The following is a 21,923-nucleotide window of genomic DNA, read 5'->3' on the forward strand; positions in this document are numbered from 1 at the left end:
CGGCAGTGTTGGGGCGGGTGTGGTGGCCACGCTGTGGCCCATGAAGATGAGCTGCAGCCCGAAAACCAGCTGGGTACACACCACCTTCAAGGGCCCAGTGGTTCTGTTGGGAGGCAGCCTCACGAAAGGGCATCTCCTAGTTTGGTTCCTGAGCTGGGAAGCAAGGCTGAGCCTTTTACCCTGGGGCTGCCAGCCAAGCGCAAAGTGAGCCTCCATTAATGCATCCACTGTGGCGCATGAGGGCTAAGACGGCCAACTCAGTTTCTTCGAAAACAAACTGCCAACGGCACTGCATTTGAGGTTCAGTGAAGAGCAGAGCTCATTCCTTTAACAGAGAACGTTTCGAAACCTCAGACATGTTACACAACTCCCAAATGGGTCTGATTTCCAAAGGCTTCAGATTCTAGTTGGCAGCCTTGAGAGTTTTTGGCTTAGCAGATAAATCTTATATTTATGTATTTCCTTTCTTTCAAGAAGTTTAAAAGCTATCAACAAACCTTGCTTTGCTTCTAGCTCCTCCTGGGTAAGTTGAGGCTTCTTCTCCTCAACAACTACACAGGGTGGGGCAACTGCTGGGTTAGTGTTTGCAGCACTACTAGAACTTTCTTGGCCTTCTTTGCTTTCTTCATCATCATCACTGTCATCATCTAGCTTAACACGATTTTTTTCCAGGGGAAGCAGATCATTTTCTTTGGCCTTGATTGCAAAGCTTATTGGAGCAAAGGAAGCTATTGAGGAAAGGTGAGAATTATGATACATGTTACAGAGTGGAAATCTTTGCAGGCCCTGCTACCCACCTGAGCACAGGCTGCTGGGAAGGGGATGACCAGCATGGAGCCACATCATACACAGGGTCTCTGGTGGGGACGCCGTGCCATCAGAGCAGACCTGGACAGACGTGCACTGCACGGCGTGGGGCTGGGGCAAGCCCCTGAACTGTGCTGTGAGAACGGCACTGACTGGGCACTGCATGGCAAGGGCACACTTGCTGATGCCAGGGCAGTCACCTGCAATTTTAAATGGCCAATTCTTGTCATTTCTCTCTCTTTTTTTTTTGAGATGGAGTCTCGCTCTGTTGCCCAGGCTGGAGTGCACTGGCACGATCTTGGCTCACTGCAACCTCTACCTCCCAGGTTCAAGCGATTCTACTGCCTCAGCCTCCCGAGTAGCTGGGATTACAGGCGCCCGCCACCACGCCCGGCTAAATTTTTGTATTTTTAGTAGAGATGGGGTTTCACCATGTTAGCCAGGATGGTCTTGATATCCTGGCCTTGTGATCCACCCGCCTCAGCCTCCCAAAGCGCTGGGATTACAGGCATGAGCCACTGTGCCCGGCCTCATTTTTCTTTAAAAAAAAAAAGCTCACGGCTCAGCATATATCTAAATTTGCTTCAGGAGGCATATGATGTGACTCCACTATAAACAGGTCTCTTTCAAAAATTCCCCATGATACAAAATAGCCTTTTCTTACAAACCAAAAATTACAGAATCCATGCCTTTATTCAGCAAACATTTTTACCTACTTTGTGACAGGCATTATGTTAGACCATTTTCCACACCTGTAAGAAAATTTCAAACCCAGCGTAACAAAAATTTAGAAGCAATCCCTCCTCCTAGAATATCCAGAAAGTTTAATTTAAGGGAAATATGGAGGCCCTGAAGAAAAAAAATCATCTTCCCTGCCCCACCACTCAATGAACACAGAGTCCCTTTCTCTTTCAGATGCTGTGATAAATGGCTCTTGACAAGAGCTAACTGGTTGCAATAAGATACAGTATTTTAAAAAACCATTAGTTATTTATGAAGAATATTCAAGTAACCCACAATGAAGGGGATGCTAAGTGCACGCAAACCAGGTGACTGAGAGGGAGGTGGGTTCTGGGTAAACAAGGAAGCTTCTGGAAGGGCTGCAACTTATGTTTGTGATGCTCTGCGGCACGCGGCGGGCTACCTGGCCGGCCCCTGGGGGAGGTCCTCCCGCTTTAGCAATTTACGGCTTCAAACCCGGTGTGACGTGAAGTAGACAGTTAAGTATGTGATAGCCCGGACCCTCTGAAATATAACCACTTTTCATCAGCAACTGCCTCAAGGGACAGGGCACACACCAAGACACTAATACCGGGAGAGCAGTACTTTATAACGTCAAAATAATAAGGAGCAGGGCTGGCAGCTGAAGCCAGATGATGAGCACATGTGTGGGGCATGAGTGGGCATTATATGATATTGTTTTCGTACATGTTTGAGATTTTCCATAAGAAAAAAAAAAAAACTGGCCGGGCACAGTGGGTCATGCCTGTAATCCCAGCACTTTGGGAGGCCGAGGTGGGTGGATCACAAGGTTAGGAGTTCAAGACCAGCCTGGCCAACATCGTGAAATCCTGTCTCTACTAAAAATATACAAATTAGCTGGGTGCGGTGGCGGGTGCCTGTAATCCCAGCTACTTGGGAGGCTGAGACAGGAGAATCACTTGAACCCGGGAGGTGGAGGTTACAGTGGGCTGAGATCACACCACTGCACTGCACCAGCCTGGGCGACAGAGTGAGATTCTGTCTCAAAAAACAAAACAAAAAAAAACAAGGGGCTAGACTAAAACATATCACGAAATGATTTAATAACAATTATTTCCAAACCATCACCCCAAATTAGAAAAATATGCAATCAACAAATAAGAGTATTAAGATGAACGCTTCTGGAACACTTTCTAGTGATGCTTATTTCATTTTACATTTTATTTTCTTAATATTTTTTGAGACAGGGTTTCACTGTATTGCCCAGCCTGCAGTGCAGTGGTGCAATCATAGCTTATTGCAGTCTTGACTTCCTGGCCTCAAGCAATCCTCCTGCCTGAGCCTCCCGAAGTGCTGGGATTACAAGCATGAGCAACTGTGCCCAGCCTCAAGTAGACATTTTTTGCTTTTTTGAGACAGAGTCTCACTCTGTCGCCCAGGCTGAAGTGCAAAGGCGCAATCTCAGCTCATTGCAACCTCTGCCTCCCAGGTTCAGACGATTCTCCTGCCTCAGCCTCCCGAGTAGCTGGCATTACAGGAGCTCGCCACCATGCCCAGCTAATTTTTTGTATTTTTAGTAGAGATGGGTTTCACCATGTTGGCCAGGCTGGTCTCGAACTCCTGACCTCAGGTGATCCACCTTGTCTGGCCTCTCAAGTAGACATTTTAAAGCTAGTATCTATACATACCAAACACAAAGCCAAAACCACAGCTACTTACACTAAGAGTGGCCTATGGCACACGGCCCACAGGCCTCCCTTACTCAGCCTTTACAGCTCCACAGAACGGACACTGAGAGGCTTCCCATTTTATAGATGGGAAAACCGAGGGTGAAAAGATTAAGTAAGTTTCTCATGGTACCTCAGGTCAGTGCAGGGAATGGAATTTTTCAATCACAAAATTGTTGCTTCTGCCTAGAATCCTCCTTGCAGATCACGTGACAACACATGGAAAGCATGTCCTACCGCTTCAGCGAGTGGTCTCATGCTGCATTCAGAATAAACCCAGTTCCTTCCCAAGGCTGCCATGTCCCTGCGTGACCGGGGCCATTGCTCCACGTTTGCACTGCCCCTCACCTCTGCTGCCGGCCTGCCCTCTGCCTGAGAGCTGCCTGCTCTTCTCCTGTCCCTTTCACATTCTTCAAGGACCAGCCCCTACGAGGCCTCCTCAGACAGACCTGCCCCACCTCTTTCCTGCACACCACTCACTACGATCTGCATTCAGGCGATGACGGCCCACTATCTCCCAGGCAGTGCCAGATGCACGGCTGACATGGCATTGGGTACCCCTGAGTGAACCCTCCATCTTCCGTAGCAAATAGGTTTCTGCTTTTAAGCTAACAACTCTTATTGCTAACTTCTAACTTCAAAAGTAATATACATTTTCTATGGGAAATTTTGAAAGCATATGAGCAAAAAGATCAGCTGCAATCCCAATACGGAAAAAAATCATCTGAACATCATTGGTGGATTCCTCGGCAGAAGTGTACAATGGTATACGTGTGAAAAATGAGGGCACAGCTCCTTGTTTCATAACCTGCTATTTTCACTTAATAAGCAACTCCTTTTTTATTTTTTCTTTGAGACGGAGTTTTGCTCTTTCACCCAGGCTGGAGTGCAGTGGCGTGATCTAGGCTCACTGCAACCTCCACCTTATAGTTTCAAGTGATTCTCCTGCCTCAGCCTCCCAATTAGCTGGGACTACAGGTGCCTGCCACCATACCTGGCTGATTTTTGTATTTTTAGTACAGACAGGGTTTCACCATGTTGGCCAGGCTGGTCTCAAACTCCTGACTTCGTGATCTGCCCCCCTCGGCCTCCCAAAGTGCTGGGATTACAGGCGTGAGCCACTGTGTCCAGCCCCAGCAACTCCTTTCTTTATGTGTAGACACGTTTCCGTGTCAACTCAGACCACTTAGACAGCAAAAAGTAGTATGGACATGCCAATTCACAATTTACCATAACTGCTTCCAAGCTTTTTTTTTATTTTAAAAAACAAACATGCCCTACAACAAACATCCATGTATAGACATCTTGGTAAAACACGTTTCTAGGAGTAGAAGGTCATTTTCATTTAAAATTCAGTCCATATTACTGGGTTGTATCAACTTACACTTCAAAATCAGTACTCCCACTGCCCACAGCCTCTCTATCACTGTTCCTTCAAAACCAGTACTCCCACTGCCCACGCGCCTCTATCATTGTTCCTTCCAAAATCAGGCATCCACTGCCCACAGCCTTCTGGCATTTACCAGAGTTCCTTCGTAAATCAGTGTTCTACCGCCTACAGTCATTGTTCCTTCAAAATCAGTGCACTGCACTCGCCTCCCACAGCCTCTATCACTGTTCCCAAAATCAGCACTCACTGCTCACAGCCTCTCTGGACATTGTTCCTTCAAAAATAGTACTCCCACTGCCCACAGCCGATCATTGTTCCTTCAAACCAGTACTCCCACTGCCCACACTGCCCACAGCCTATCATTGTTCCTTCAAAACCAGTACTCCCACTGCCCACACTGCCCACAGCCTCTCTATCATTGTTCCTTCAAAACCAGTACTCCCACTGCCCACAGCCTATCATTGTTCCTTCAAACCATACCCACTGCTCAGTCTCTACTACCGTTCTTCCAAACCAGTAATTCCCACTGCCCACAGCCTCTTCTATCATTGTTCTTCAAACTAGTACTCCCACTGCTCACAGCCTCAACCTTCCAAACTACTCCCACCGCCCACAGTTTCGACATCGTTCCAAACCAGCATCTCACCGCCCGGCAGCCTCGCATTGTTCCTTCAAAACCAGTAATTCACCTCGCCCACAGCCTCGTCGTTCCTTCAAACCGTACCCCACCGTCGCAGCCTCTATTATCATTCCTTCAAACTGCACCCCACCGCCCACAGCCTCAATACCGTCCCTTTCCAAACCAGCACCCACTGCCCACAGCCTCTACGGTCATCTTTCCAAACCAGTAATTCCACCGTCGCACAGCCTTCTTATCATTGTTCCAAACCAGCACTCCCACCGCCCACAGCCTCTTTATCATTGTTCTTCTGTGTACTCCCACCGCCTACAGCCTATCATTGCCTTCTAAACCAGTAATTCCCGCCCAGCTCTCTATTGTTCTTAAACTAGTACTCTACCGCATTATTGTCTTTTCAAACCAGTATCCCATTCGCCTGTCAGCTCCCGCATTGTTCTTCCAAATCAGTACCGACCACAGCCGACCATTGTTCCAAACTATAATCGACCGTCTACAGCCTCTGACGCTGTTCCTTCCAAAACCATCACCGCTCTGACCCTTCCAAAATAGTACCCACCGCCCACAGCTTCCCATCATTTGCCTTCAAACCAGCAGTATCACCGCCTGCCAGCCTTCATCATTGTTCCTTCCAAACCAGTAATCTCACCTGCCCATTAGCCGCCTATTTTCGTTCCTTAAACCAGTGTTCCCACTCGCCTGCCAGCCTATCATTGCTGCTTCTTTGTAAATCCGATTGATCGAGGCAAAAATAAAACCGTTAATTGAGGATATATTGAAAAAGAGTATTTACTTTGGCCATCGATTTTCTTGAACCACCTTTCATGTCCTTTTGTCTTATTTCAGGCTTGCGGATCACCCTTTCATTGATTTCATAAAGCTCTTTCATGATGTTAACTTTATTTTAGCAATTACTGCCATTTGCATTGCCCTTTAACTTTATTCAGGCCAAGCCCCCATTAGACCTACTAATCTTTCCCCATGATTTACAGCTTCAGTTCTTAGACACTTCTTTCCAGCTCCAAGATTATTTCAAAAAATTACCTTTATATGATTCTACTTTTCTAGTTTTATTTTTCACATTTAAATACTGGATTTATATGGAATTATGGTTGTCAAATATGTGATGTCTTATTATTTTTCAAAACGGAGAGCCTGTTTTTCCAACATCAATTACTGTTATACTAAAGAAGTTTCATCATAAAAATGTGAGAGAATGTTGCTGCTTTCTCAGCATCTGAGAAAGCCATTCATCTGTTAATATGATAAACTATACTAGAAGATCTTCTCATTTTGTGACATACTGGGATTCCTGGAACAATCCTACTTGCTCATAACTTATTACTATTTTCATACATAGCTGAATTCAGTTTCATATCTTAACATCTATACTTGTAAGTGATCGTGGTCTACAGATTGCCAAGCTTTGAGAGCTTCATTCTTTTCCATCTTTCTTAATGCTCTGGAGTGGCTTTAATGATGTAGGCGTTCTATTTCTTGAGGGTGAATTAACTTGACCTTTAATTTGTCTTGGCTGACTGCCTGGGTTTAGAGGTATTTCACTAACCAATTATTTTCAAAATTCTTTCAGGTCTATAGATCTATGTCGGTTCCTTATTTATGAAATAATTTCAGCAACTCATGTTTTCTTAGAAAATGATATTTTTCACTGATTTTCAAATTCATTCAAATTTGAAATAATATATGTTCTTCATATACTTTAAAGATACCTATAATTTTTTTCCTCTGTCACACACGCTGGAATGCAGTGGCGTGGTCTTGCCTCACTGCAACCTCCATCTCCCAGGCTCAAACAATCCTCCCACCTTAGCCTCCAAGTAGCTGGGAGCACAATGTGTGCCACCAAGCCTGGTTAATTTAATTTTTTTGGTCTCACGATATTGTCCAGGCTGGTTTCTACCTCCCAGGCTTAAGTGATCCTCCCACTTCACAGCCTCTGTGAGGAGCTGGTGCTACAGGCATGCGCCACTATGCCTGGCTACATTTTTGTAATTTTAGCAGAGACGGGGTTTTGTCATGTTGCCCAGGCTGGTCTCGAACTCTTGGACTCAAGCGATCTGCCTGCCCTGGCCTCTCTGTGTGCTGGGATTATGGGCGTGAGCCACCACACTCCACAGCAATTTATTTCTAAGCAATCTTTTCCACGTCTGATAATCAGTAGCACAAGTTTTACATTTTCAGTTTTGTAGAATACAAATTAGAGACAAAGATTTTTCTCCTGTTACGCAGTCTGTTTCAGAGATGCCCACATGCCTGGAGGCTCAGCTGTGTCTTCCGAACTTTGGAATCTCTGTGGGCGCAATGACATTTCTGTCTCCGCATCTATTCAAAGAGAGGCTGGCCTGTGCTTTTGAGAACTGAGAGTTAGCATGAGTTTTGTCAGATACTGAGTAGATCTCTGTTCAAGTGTCTCAGGCTTGGGTGGATGGAGACGGGAAACTTCTGGGTGTGCTGTTTTGTCTGCCAGGTGCCAGGACAATCAGGGAGGTGTGGAGAAGGCCATGCTGGTTGGCAGCAGCCTTGTGTGCAGGGCTGCTCCTCTGCGAGCCCCACAGCTGGCAGGGGTCAGGCGCCTTCCCTGGGCTCACAACCCCTCTCCACGCCCCATAGCTGGCTGCGTCAGGCGCCTTCCCTGTGCTCACAAACCCTGGGGCAGGAGGCAGGTTCGGGCTGTGGTTTCTTTCTGGGGTGTGAGAATGGATGAGGTACTGCTGCCTCTGGGATGCTCCCAGCTTGTTCCAGCCTCCTGACCACCCCTCTGTGGCTGACGGTCGACTCCCCTGGGGTCACCGCCCTGAGTCTCAAGGGCACTTCTCTGCGAGCTCCAGGTGTGCTGCCTTACCCTGACATACAGACAGTACCTCCCCCTGCTTTCTAGAGCAATAGCCATTTTCATCCTCTACGTATTACAATCCTTTGGTTATTCCAATGAGAGTCTGTGGATGGCCGGGAAGGGTGAGAGATGGATCATTTGTGCTCAGGTAACCTCCTGGAATGAGGCCCAAAGACACACACAGTGAATGGCCAGTTAGCAGTTCATCCACGCGGGTTTGGTTTTGCTGAATGATCACCATTCTCATACAGCAAGGCGTCTTTATGCAAAGAATGGTCCTCTTACCACCCCAGCCTACTTCCTCAATCTCTCGTCTCCACTCCGCCTTTCCTTCTAACCCAAGAGCTGTCACCTCGCCCCACTGCCACACCTGTCACACTCCATTCCAGGCCACCAATGCCACCAGAAATCTCTGAAGTCGCTCCAGTGGCTTAATTGCATCACAAAGTCACCAGACTGGATAAAGTTATTCTGCTGACCTGAAACCTGTCAGATGTACCGGCCCCTCCCCCAAAGGGCACGCCTGGACAAGCTGGCCAAGGCTCCTTCACCAGCCACCCCCCTAGTCACTGCTGACTACCTACCACATCTCAGCACAGGGCCGGGCAGCTCGCACCACGGCGCTCCTGCCTAGGGCTGCACCCCCGCCTCGGTGCCTCCCGTTCCTCTCGCAACACCAGCTGAACGCCTCTCCTCCACAGAACCTCCCTCCCGCGGGGGAGCCCACCGCTGCTCCACACGGGCTTCCATGAGGCTCCTGGCTACGGCGCCTGCTCTGGCCTTTGCTTCTGTCTGCTTTTTAATTGCACTGGCTTTTTATTTTTACGTGCATGTGTGTCCTGCGACATGAAAGTCTCCCTCCAAGAACATAATAAAGTAACTGAAATCGAGTGAGCGAAGTATCGCCTGGCAGAGATTCTCAAGGAACCTGCTTTGACAAATAAGTAAATGAATTTCATTGGTACAACAGTTTGCATATAAATAGCTTCAGAAGTCCCAGGGAGTATGAAGGATTATTTGAAACTTTCTGCAAACGTCCAGTACAGTGAACAGACTGTTAAACAGACACATACCTAAGGGCTGCTCACACCCACGTTACCTCCAGTGCCACGCTAGGCAAGCACGACACAGCGCAGAAGGCGGAGGTTTCGCCGCAGCCACCTGCGGGGGCCGCCAACCCCAACCCAGCCTGCAGGTGAGGTCGCCGAGGATCCTGAGCTTGCCGACTTACGGTGGAAGGTGCAAGGCCAACATGCAAGTGGCAGCGTACCTTTCACCAGCTTCCCGTCCGGGACGGTCTTACTGGACGACGCCTCCTTCTTCCCGCCTGAGCCTGCCCGTGCTCCCACCTCGGCCGTGTCTTCAGGCGCGCCGTCCTCCCCAGTGTCACTCGGCTTCTCAGGAGCAGAGTCTGTGGGAGCCTCTTCCGGTGCGGACACAGCCTAGAGATGAAATGTCACTATAAACTGTCAGCAAGAAATTATACAGACATTTTCAAAAAAGAGAGATGTATATGGTATGTATGTTTCACTGGACAACGGCAACTGTACATTACTGCCCAAGCAGCACTGGGAATAGACTTCCATATCCAGATCGGCTATTTTTTCTTACAATAGAATATATCAAAGAGGAGCAGAAGATTTTCTCCTGTCTGAAAAAACACTATACTCTTTGAAGCCCTAATACTGCCTTGGGAACCAATCTTCGGTACCTTTTCTTTGGACGCTGATTACTGAGAATTCTTTAAAAATACCAAATTATCCCCATCACCTACAGAGGAGTCAGTTTCTTTCAGTGTGGGCCATGCCATCGGAGATAAAGGTCTGAAGAAATCTCCTGAGAAGCAAGGTCCATGTCATCTCTTCACCACAACTGGCTTTACAAAAATGTCAGGGTGTCTGTATAACTGAGAAGAGCAGAGCAAAGGCAGAAGACGGGGCTGCGGGACAAAAAGCACTTCCAAGGACACCAGCACCACGCCGGGGACCTGGTGAGGGGGAAGGGCGTGCAGGAGCAGGCAGAGACCATGCTGCAGGACACCCCCAGCAGCAGCTGGCCAGCTGTGAGGCGCCCACATATATATATATATATATATATATATTTTTTTTTTCTTTTTTCTTTTTTGAGAGAGTCTCACTCTGTTGCCCAGGCTGGAGTGCAGTGGCAAGATCTCTGCTCACCGCAAGCTCTGCCCCCCGGGATTCATGCCATTCTCCTGCCTCAGCCTCCCAAGTAGCTGGGACTGCAGGCATCTGCTGCCACGCCTGGCTAATTTTTTGTATTTTTAGCAGAGATGGGGTTTCACTATGTTAGCCAGGATGGTCTCGATCTCCTGACCTCATGATCCATCCGCCCTGGCCTCCCAAAGTGCTGGGATTACAGGCATGAGCCACCGTACCTGGCCATATTTTATATATTTCATACATGTTAACACAACACATGCAGGGTACTCAGCTGTCAGGAAATGTAGCTAAAAACTGTAGACAGCCAAAACATCGAACAGCTGAAGGAACAGGATTTTTTTTGTTTAGAATGTGCTGGACAAACAATCATCAGTACTGTGAATGTGGGCAGATGTTTTCAATAGATCAAGTTCCAGAGCTAAGGGGGACGTGAAAGATGGAGTATGCCAGACACACATTAAAGAAAGGTGAAGAATCACCCAGCCCTTTCACCTGTAGGAGAATAAACAGAAAGTGACTTCTGATCTGGAAGGCAGAGCCACCTGTAACAGCTTCACGGCCTCCCTGTGTTCAGACACGTACCTGCGTGCTATCGCCCCCTTCTTTCTGGAGGAAGAACTGCTTCTTAAACTCATAATAGGCATTATACTGGTGCCATGGCTGCAGGAATTCAAATCTGAGCAGAAGGAGAAAGAAAATGGGTCATTTACCAACATAAGCACACTGAAGTAACAACAGGCCCTGTTCTCCTAGCTCTTTACTGATCTCCACAACCCCACAAGGTGGTTACTATTACAGCTACTCATAGACGAGGGAGACGGCATACAAGGGGTCGAAATCGCTTGCCCGGGGTTACACAGGTCACACTACAAACTGACAACATATTTTTAGGCTTTACTAGCACTGAAGCATGGGACATTACTTGGTTTTTAAAAAGAAGGGTTTGTGTCTAGATTTTTAAGGCAGATTCTTGAAAACCATGAATTATAGGCTTTTATTTTAGGTAGCTTCAAAATTCTTTTTTTTTTTTTTTGAGATGGAGTCTCGCTCTGTCGCCCAGGCTGGAGTGCAGTGGCCGGATCTCAGCTCACTGCAAGCTCTGACTCCCAGGTTTATGCCATTCTCCTGCCTCAGCCTCCCAAGTAGCTGGGACTACAGGCGCCCGCCACCTCGCCCGGCTAGTTTTTTGTATTTTTTAGTAGAGACGGGGTTTCACCGTATTAGCCAGGATGGTCTTGATCTCCTGACCTCGTGATCCGCCCGTCTTGGCCTCCCAAAGTGCTGGGATTACAGGCTTGAGCCACCGCGCCCGGCCCAAAATTCTTACTTAAAAAATGAAACAAACAAAAAACAGGTAACATAATTTAAAAACACCACCCCAAGTCTAAGCAATTTAACAAGCCAATTAAAAAATGTATTTATCTAAAGACATTGGTTGGGTGTGGTGGCTCATGCCTGTAATCCTAGCACTTTGGAAGGCCGAGGCAAGTGGATCACTTGAGGTCAGGAGTTTGAGACCAGCCTGGCCAACACAGTGAAACCCTGTCTCTACTAAAATACAAAAATTAGCCAGGCGTGGTGGTGCGCACCTGTAGTCCCAGTTACTTGGAAGGCTGAGACAGGAGAATTGCTTGGGCCCAGGAGGTAGAGGTTGCAGTGAGCCGAGATCACGCCACTGCACTCCAGCCTGGGTGACACAGCGAGACTCCATCTCAAAAAAGACATTTGAACCAAGAAAAGGATTAAAAATACATAAAAAAAATTCATTCTGTACCTACATTTTTTAAAAAAGGCTAAACGAAATCCCCAAATGCCATATACCTAACATACAAAATTCTTCTTCTGACCTTTGATCATTCTTGGCACGAACACTGGTCTCGAACTTCAGGCCGTTCCTGGCGACATACTCGGCTAGCTTGTCAATCACAGGCTGGACGTCGGGGGGCGGGGGGATGATAGCGGCCACGGGGGCAAGTGCACTGTGGGAGAAGAGTCTGTGAGGCCCCTGGGCCTCAGGGGCTCGCCAAGCTCAGTCCTGGCTGCTCGGAGGTCCTCACCGCCTCAGATGTCCAGAGAGACATGTGAGTTACAGTATATAGTGGAGGCTCTTGTTGAAGGTGATGCATACGACAGAAACTAAAGTCAACTAGACAGGATTATTGTCGAGTGAAAATGGGGATTTTAGTGATAAAAGGTGCATTTTTCCTAGTAATTAACATTTCTCCCCAATCACAAGCTAATTCTTAAAAATAACCAAGAGTAAGTTTTTGTTGTTGTTGCTGTTATATTAAAAAAAAAGTCAGCAAGCATGATTCAGCTTTCTTCATTTCCTGTTTGACTTGCTCAGCATGACCAGAAAGAGTCATTTTTACAGAAACTCCCGTGTTTTATTACATTTCCCAAGAGCCTCCTTTCAAGGCCGGGCATTCCAGGCCCTCTGGTAAAGCACCTGTCTCCTCCTCGTCCCACGAACACGGGGGGCCCTTGCTGTTGGGGAAGCTAGGGCTCTGCCGATGGCTTCACAGGTTAACTAAAGTAGCTGCCAGGCCCCCGCAATGGCCAACAGCTTCGGAGAGACTCATGAAGCACCCCAACATCACCTTCCTCAACTTTATGAACCTGCATGTTTTGCAAACAACTGCAGTTTCACTGCATACTGATTTTGCCTAGCACAGCTCAACTGAGACTCTGACACAAAGCGCAAGAACAGATGCTGGAGATCTGGGGCCAGCGTGCAACGTGAAATGAACTCAACTTTATAAGAGGTTTAACTTCAACGCTAAAAAGTTTGTGCTACGACCATTTCTGTTTTCCTGTCAACTTTGTAACTTGGGGATTTGGAATAATAACTACTCAGATAATGGGGACCCCTATATGTGATCCAGATTACAAGCCCCCCATGGAGACACAGACGGCTCCAGTGACTGCAGTGCTAAGTGACCCACACAGCAGGCACCGGTGGACCCTGCGCCTACCTTGTGGTGGTGGTTGTGGAGGTGGCCCCGCTGCTTGTCTCCGCCGTGGTTGGGGGCGGCGGTGGCGTGGTCCCGGGAGGCGGTGGGGCGGTGGTCGTCACTCCGGGGGAGTTAGACACGGTCACACCAGCAGGAAGGGTGCTGTAGTAAGTGGCCACGTCGATTCCGGGAGGGGGCGGCGCCAGGCAGTAAGTGCCATCCGGTAGCATGTAGTAGCTGTAATACATGGCTGCCACGGTCGCTGTGGAGACACATTGCCTGGGAGTGAGCATGGCCACAGACTGGCCGTGAGTCCACAACACAGTCACAAGAGCCCGTCCCCCGGCAAGATGCAGCCTTGCTTCTGCTCACTTCCACCCATGCTGTTTTCTAGATTTTTCTGACACAAAAATGTTGTCTGTGCAATACGCAATGTAAAAGAACCAGGCAAAGCCACAACACACATCCAAAGACAGATGGAAAGTGAACAGCATGAGGATGTTCAAAGCCGCCAGACGTGAATATTCTCTAGACAAATTAATATTCTCCTTAACTTCAAAATGTGCAGGTTGGGAACAGTCTCCTCTCTTGCGGCAACCAGTCACCCCTTTGCTCACACGGTTCACGAAGGCCACCTATGCTCCTAAATGCACATGTGAGGAAACGCCTCTGGCTAGCTGCCTGCGCTGACATCAGCTTTCATTCTCCAGGCACGCTGCTCCCTCCGTTCACACGTTAATCCGGAAACTACCCCCTCGGTAAGGCAGGTGCTCCTGGCAACCCCGGTGTCAACCCCCGGCCCCAGCAACACAGGCTGTGCGGGAATTTATCCAGTAAATAAAAGTTCCCAGGGGCACTGAGTCTGCGTCTGGACCTTTCCATCACAGACAGTGATGTACGCCATCTTCCCCCCTAGGGCAGTGGCACGCTGTCTTAACAATTAAAAATCCTGTACATTTATCCTTTTTGGGGCTAAATGTTCAGAACCATGAATCGCAGAAGATTCAACGATTACTTATGAAATTTAATTTCCAGTCCTGTTGTAGATAAGCAAGTAGTTCTGACTACACACAGATTTAATTTCCTCTTTATTAGGAGATGGCAAAATTATTTTTCTAATTAAGAACTTTTATCTTCATTTTCAATTAATTCACCTTGAAACGGTAACACTGAAAAACAGTGAAAGCTTAACCATGGTTTCCAGTAATGTATGCTACGCAGAGAAACATTTCAGAAGTACGACTTAGACTCTCTTGACCTTTCCGTCATAGATTGGCAAGGCAGCATAATTCCTACGTACTGTAGGCATATTCTCCAGCTGCCAACGACTTATTTAAATTAATTAAACACGATGAACTCCTAAACCGTCGTTCTCTAGCTCCATGTTATATACCAACCACCATGACACAGAAACGGCAATACTCCAAATTTTCAAAATAAGATAAGTGGGCTCAATGTACTCCACATTATCGTCTACACAGAAATATCTGAGTACCATCTCTGAGAAAAGGCCGGGGGCAAGGATGAAACCCTTGGAGGTCAATGGGAGGAGGCTGACAGCAGGGCAGGCACCGTCTCTGAGGTCCTGTAGGGGCAGGTCCTGTCTTCACTGTCTCTGTAGCCTCTGCACTGAGCACAGAGTACGTGCTGGACCGACGACCTGACCTGATAGTCCAACACAGGCTTTCCTATCAAAATCAGGAATCCAAATATAAGCACGTGCTTCTGTAAGAGACAACGTCGTCCCTGGAAGAGGGGAGCTGCTGCTTCCATCCACTCCCTGCTGGAGCCATCAGGTTACTGTGTATGGGCCAGGGTGAAGCCAGCACTCCAGGGGAGACAGCGCAGCCCACTGTGTGCTTGGCTCTAGGGAGGGCTGGGCGGAACCGACCCCACTACTGACTGGCTACTGTCAGGTCTCAAGCCTCCCACCTCAGCAGGAAGGACGGAAACCCCATGTCCTGCCCTGGACAGTCAGTCTCATTCCTAAAAAGAAGCCCAAATATGTTTTAAACTGGGGCCACAAAGGAAGGGATCTGAATTCATAAAAACAAACAAAACAAAACAGTTTATAATTATTTCAACTAGTAGTACATATTACGCAACTCCAACCTGATACCTGCATTCTTTATGTAACTGTGTAAAGTGCAATCACCCTGGAACACAACAGAGATGAAGAAGTTATTTTCAAGGCTAAGCGCCATTTCTTTGAAAGAACCCGCAGACTTCAGACTATATGACCTTCCTGAGCATTCCATCTTGTTAAATAAAAACGAAGTGTTAAAAAAAAATAGCAGTGCTGGCAAAATGGCAGACTACTCAGAGACTCATCCACTACAAACATCAAAAACGTTGGCTAAAATATAATGAAAAATTTAGCCTGGGTGCAGTGGTTCACATTTATAATCCTGGCACTTTGCGAGGCTGAGGTGGGAGGATGCTTCAGGCCTGGGCAGTATTGTCAGACCCCATCTCCAAAAAATAAAATAAACTAGCTGGGTATGGTACACACCTATCGTCCCAGCTACTTGGGACGCTGTGGCAGGAGAATGGCGGGAGCCCAGGAGTTCGGGGCTGCATTGAGGTGTGATGGCACCACTGCGCTCCAGCCTGGGTGATAGAGTGAAACCCCGAGCTGAGCTCACAAAAAGAAAAAAAGGCTGTCTCTAGGTGTAAAAATGAAACAAATCCCCAAATCTGAAAACACCTCCAGGGACATCCTAGCCTGGGTCCCCAACTTGCTTCAGAGGCTCCCCACAAAAACCACCCAGGCTGACCATGCTCTGGGCACACCCTTGACCCAGACCCAGGAGATTCTCATGGAGGAGAGCTGTGAAGCCCAGATACGCGCAGCCTCTGTGATACGGTCTGCTACTAGCCACTGCTGCTGTGACCTCTTCCCTGTGATTCTCTCCAAGGTTTTAATCAAATTTGAAAATCGTCCTGCTTCTCAAAAGGACTCCAAGAGAAATAAAGTATGTGCTGTTCAATGAGATGAAAACACTCATCTGTCGGCAGACGGTGGAATGTGGAACGTGGGGCGTGTCCTGTGGCACTGCCATGCTCCGAAGTGGCCCGGGAACCAGCACCGCAGGGGTGCATGAATTCCGCTACACTGCTCTTGGGCTGCCTCTCCCAGATTCCCATTTCGTAGGGTGTCAGGGATGTGAAGATCTGAGGGAGGACATCAGATCCATCCTTCCCCAGACGCTGTGGCCCTGGTGGGAGGCAGGACGGGCACAAGGCGTCTGGAACAGCCCAGGGCCAGTCTCCTGAAGGGCTTCTGCCGCTTGCCCAGCCCGCCCCTTGCCCTGGTTTCTGGTCCCCAGGTCTCTGTCCTTGGCACGGCCTCACAGGGTCTCTGCCTGCCACGAGAGGCCCCTATTCAGCTTATCTCCAGTGCCACCTCTTTTGGGAAGCCTCTGCCTCCTTGGCAGACTCAGGAGGCCTTTGCTCTGGGCTCACGTGGGACCTCACGTGGGACCCTGTACACAATGCCCTAAGGCGACTCCTGCGCCAGCCACCAGGACTGGGGTGCAGCTATGGCCCCAAGGACTCCATATCTCCAAATAGTGACCACAAAACCTCAGCAGCTCGCACAGCTCCTGGCATGAGCAGGCCCTCAGTAAGTGTTTAATGAGTCAGTTCATGCCAGCTGGTGGCATGGCCTAGGCTGCTTCTAAAATGCCTCAGTGCTAAAATATCCCGCAGTGACCATGAAGCTGCTTGACACATGCCCCACACAGTGGCAGCACCGCACAGCTCACAGAACCCTTTAACTGGACTGAAGCCCTTTAAACTGACTAGCAACTACAGCACACAGGGATTTTGTACACAGCCCCTTGTATGTTGTATACAGCAATTCTCATGAACACTAAACTTTAAGAATTTCTGGACTAGAACAGGGTGAGAACAGAATTAGAATCTACGAGCTGGGCTGTAGTCTACAAACTGAAGTCTGGGCTGGCAAAAGTCACATCAGCTTTACAATAACTGTGCCATCACTAGTCATAAATGGGGGCGGGCACAGCGTGCCAACAATAACTGTGCCATCACTAGTCATAAATGGGGGCGGGCACAGCGTGCCAAGGGGCTCCTGCTGTCCTCAGGCTGCCACGACATGCAGGGAATCTCCTGGGCTTATCGTGAGGCTACTTCCCAACAACCTCACCATACACTGACAACACCGTGAAATGGAAAATGCACTGAATCCACCTGTAACCTACCAAACATCATGGCACAGCCTCCCCTGCCTTAAATGTGCTCAGGGCACCTACAGTAGCTGATGGCTGGATGAAATCATCTAACACGAAGCCTATTTTATAATAAAGTTTTTAGCATCTCAAGTAATTTACTGATGCTCTACTGAATGCAAATTGCATTTGCCCCATCATCAAGTTGAACCCTCAGTAAGCTGGGACCACATATATTTTGTTAGGTTTGTTGCTGTTCTCAGGATTTTATATTGAATTTCCCAAAAGAGGACTAGGTTTTAAAGTAAGTTAAATGCTGACGTAATGTTACTCTAATAAACACTATGAGTACTACGAAAGCCTACTCCAAATAAATCCAAGAAAGAAATTCCAACAGGTACCTACACAGTCCCTAAAGGCAAGTATAGTTGTATGACAAGAACCAAGCTGCTTAAAAGCAGGAAGCACATTTGTAAGTCCTTCTTCCCCAATACTGCCTCCTCTGAAACGTGCAGAGCTACTTAACACAGGTCAGAGAAATCTGCCTAATTATCTCCCAAGGCCCCGCTATTCAACAGGCTTCTTGCAAAAACCAGAGCCAGTTTCCTGGTATCTCCGCATGATCTTAATCTCGTGTAAATTCAACAGACAGAACAGAACTCCTGTGCTGAGAAGGTTCTTAGAGAGGAGGAGACTGGTGAGCAACCACCTTTCCGGAAGAACTAAGACAGGGAAGATGAACAATGTGTGCATTAAGAATAAAAACAGGGTCGGGCGCGGTGGCTCAAGCCTGTAATCCCAGCACTTTGGGAGGCCAAGATGGGCGGATCACGAGGTCAGGAGATCGAGACCATCCTGGCTAACACGGTGAAACCCCGTCTCTACTAAAAAATACAAAAAACTAGCCTCCCGAGTGAGCTGAGACTCCAGGCGCACTGCACTCCAGCCTGGGCGACAGAGCGAGACTCCGTCTCAAAAAAAAAAAAAAAAAAAAAAAAAAAGAATGAAAATAGGCTGGCCAGGTGGCTCATGCCTGAAATCCCAGCACTTGGGGAGGCCAAGGTGCAGGGATCACTTGAGGCCAGGAGTTCCAGACCAGCCTGGCCAACGTGGTGAAACCCCGTCTCTACTAAAAAACACAAAAAAATTAGCTACTTGGGAGGCTATGGCAGGAGAATCACTTGAACCCGGGAGATGGAGGCTGCAGCCAGCTGAGATCAGGGACAGACTGCCTCCAAAAAAAAAAAAAAAAAAAAAAAAAAGAATTAAAATAGTTAAGAGTTCTATGGAGATAAGTATAGATATTCTGAAAAAACACACCTATCCGAGTAAGCCCCTGGGTGTCAGCCAGGCAAATGTCACTAGCTGAGCATATCTGAGAGGCAGCAACAAGCCAGCCCTCCTGTCTCCCGGCTCTCCAGCCATCCAGAGCCAGACGTGGCCTCGCTGCTCCCACAGCCCCAGGCTCTTCCTCAGCACCGGCCATGCCTCTATCTCCTTTCCTGGATCTCTAAATCCTGTTGACAGGGACTCTTCTAAGTTCAATGGCTTTAAATTCTATTTATACCTGATGGCTGCAGAATTCACATCTCCAGCCCTGAGCTGAACTTGAACTTGTGCGTTAACCACCTACTCAATGTTCCCACTGGGACGTCTCATCCATATTTCAAGTCGAATGTGTCCAGAACAGAGCCCCTGATTTCTCCCATGCCTCTCTTCTGTAGTCCCTCAATACAGGAGGTGGCCACACCCCTCGTCCATCCAGTTCATCTGTCAGACCCCATGGCTGATGCCCCATGATTCAGCTCTGCGACCTGCCCTCCAGCTCCAGCACCTCCTGCCCTCCACGTGCACAGCTCTGCCCTGGGCTTTTCCGCCCTTGCCTCCACAGTTTCTGCCTGAATCCCTCCCACGGTGACCTCTCTCAACCAGGGTCAAGCTAAGTCCCTTGTCTGGGAAGCCCTCCTGCAAACCCACTTGCCTGCTTCTCCCACCTCATGTCCCATTGCTGTCCCATCCCCCACCCTGCACATGGTAATTGCTGGGCTCACCTGCACTTCCTCTGGTCTCTGGTCACAGGAGGCCTCCCCGACCCATGATGCCAGCACTGCTGGCCTCCCCAGAACCCTGGTCCCCTTGTCATGGCCACTTTCTCCATGGCTCTTAGTCACGTGTCCACTGTCACTGTCTGGCTCTGCCCTCCAGAACATAAGCTCCATGGCAGAAGGAGCTTTGTCCACTGTGTTCCTCGCATGGCAGAGCATGATGCAAATCGCTCAATGCCTGTACAAGTTACACAGGAGAGAATGGGAATGAACATGGTATGAGATTTTGTTGTTTTTTTTTTGAGATGGAGCCTCGCTCTGTTGCCCAGGCTGGAGTGCAGTAGTGCAATCTCAGCTCACTACAAGCTCCACCTCCTGGGTTGATGCCATTCTCCTGCCTCAACCTCCCCAGTAGCTGGGACTACAGGCGCCCACCACCATACCTGGCTAATTTTTTGTATTTTTAGTAGAGACAGGGTTTCACTGTGTTAGTCAGGATGGTCTCAATCCCCTGACCTCGTGATCTGCCAGCCTCAGCTTCCCAAAGTGCTGGGATTACAGGCGTGAGCCACAGCGTCTGGCCGGCATGAGCTTCTCCATGGCAGTAAAGGCTCCTGCAGATGGTGGCACCCAGCACCCACATTCTTAGGGAAAGTCATACCCATCCAGCAATTCTAGGTCCTTCCAAACTACCTGTCAAATGGGAGGGCAACATTAAGGCATTTTCAGATATCCAAGAATTTAAAAAACTTTGTGTTTCTATGTACCCTTCCTTGGCAAACTACTGGAGGATGTGCTCCAGCAAAATACAGAAGTAAACATACAAACAACAGTAACAGGAACGAACACAGGAAAGAAAGACAAGTCACAGAAAAGTACTGGCTACAGGCTCAGAACACCACTGTTCCAGGCGGGGGACAAAGAAACCCAGCTGTCAATTTCACCAAATGCACACACTGCAAACAAACGACCCACACACCAGAGAAGCTGGCTCCACCTAGATCCAGCAGCAGCAACTGAGGCATCAAAAGTCAAGACCTGCTTAAAAGATGGCACCATTACGTGAGTCTACACTACAACAGCGCTGTAGGTCCTCAGCGAGGAAGTCAGCACAGCTCCATCTGAGAACTGCCCCTCAAGGGTGATCTGGACTTGCCTGCATTCCCTTCCGTTCTTTGTCCACACGCACACTGACTTCTCAGAGATACAGAGTGGGCTGCATTGCGAAGATGATGTGCACGCTCCCAATACTCACCTGAGATCTCTCCAATTCAGGCTAATGGTTCACCAACATACACAGTCATCTGTAATACTAGGCATGTACATGTATTAGTGTGTCAAACAGAACATGCAATATGCAGCAAATTTCCTAGACCATAACCGACGTTCGTTTATTTCCATTTAATTTTCAAGCTGGATTCTAGGAGGAAGCCGCTGAGAGCAGATTTACCCGAGCAGTGCTGGTGAGCCAGGTAGCCGCCTGCTCTGAAGCCCACAGCCTGACCCGCTGCCAAGAGCCACTGTTCCCGGCAGGCTTATTCGACTGCTGGATCAATGTCAGAATACATTGTCATCATGGCAAGTCCACTATTTAGTGTAAAATTCTACAATACTACTTTTTTTTTTTTGACAAAAAAAAAAAAAAAAAGCCTTACTAAAAGTTTTATTACCATCTGAAGATGCAGATCCCTGAAAGAGGTATTTTTAGTTCCTTCAGACTGTGGCAGACTGCTTGATTTGAGACTCTTACTCTGCTTACGGTTAGAGTGCTGCCTTATTCACAGTGAAGACCTGCACCCCAGGAGAGGTTCAAATTCTATGCATGGAAATGTCAGGCATTGACAACACAATTCAAGAATAATTGTTTTTATTACTGAATTCTGCATTCTCAAGAGTGAGGCAGTGCCTAATACACCCAGCGGATGTTAGAAACCTTCAAGGTCTTCTAGAAGTGAATGAGAGAAAACAGGGCTGAGAAACTCTTTCTCCTTCTGCAAGTTTCTCTTTTCCACTCAATTATCTCCATTCTCAAGACTTCTGACTTCATCTCCTGAACTCAGATAATTTTCAAGAATTCCTAAAAGACCCCTTCTGGCAATAGTTTGTTTTAGGCAGGGTGGTTACCTATTAGCTCTCTATAACATAAATCTCATATCGCAAGAATAAAAATGGTAAAACAAACCAAAAACTCCTTAAGATGTAAGCCCACAGTTTTTAAGAAAATATGACTTCCTTCCCACCCTCCCATACTTAAAAGCATTTATTATTTGGCTCATCACACATTGTGTCCAAATATTTTCCAACTGAGATAAAACAGTGATATAGTTTGGCCGTGCCCCCACCCAGATCTCATCTTGATCTGTAACTAGCACAATTCCCATGTGTCGTGGGAGGAGCCTGATGGGAGGTGACAGAATTATGGGGGTGGGTC

General features: G+C 47.9%; 1 protein-coding gene across 7 annotated transcripts in view; it reads right to left on the reverse strand.

The window, feature by feature from the left end:
* Nucleotides 1-21,923, reverse strand: part of SFSWAP (splicing factor SWAP) — a 91,825-nt gene that overhangs the window by 34,879 nt on the left and 35,023 nt on the right. For 6 of the 7 annotated variants that reach the window (XM_017946358.3, XM_017946356.3, XM_031650934.1 and 3 more), the window contains 5 exons: nt 13,276-13,516; nt 12,148-12,279; nt 10,883-10,976; nt 9,388-9,559; nt 498-728 (listed from right to left, as the gene is read on the reverse strand). In XM_017946358.3, the coding sequence (XP_017801847.1) occupies nt 498-728; nt 9,388-9,559; nt 10,883-10,976; nt 12,148-12,279; nt 13,276-13,516 (870 nt within the window). The remainder of the gene's footprint in view (nt 1-497; nt 729-9,387; nt 9,560-10,882; nt 10,977-12,147; nt 12,280-13,275; nt 13,517-21,923) is intronic. The other variant, XM_009182080.4, reaches the window with a different exon arrangement.

Source organism: Papio anubis, chromosome 9 (assembly GCF_008728515.1).
Source record: "Papio anubis isolate 15944 chromosome 9, Panubis1.0, whole genome shotgun sequence".
Lineage (NCBI taxonomy): Eukaryota > Metazoa > Chordata > Mammalia > Primates > Cercopithecidae > Papio > Papio anubis.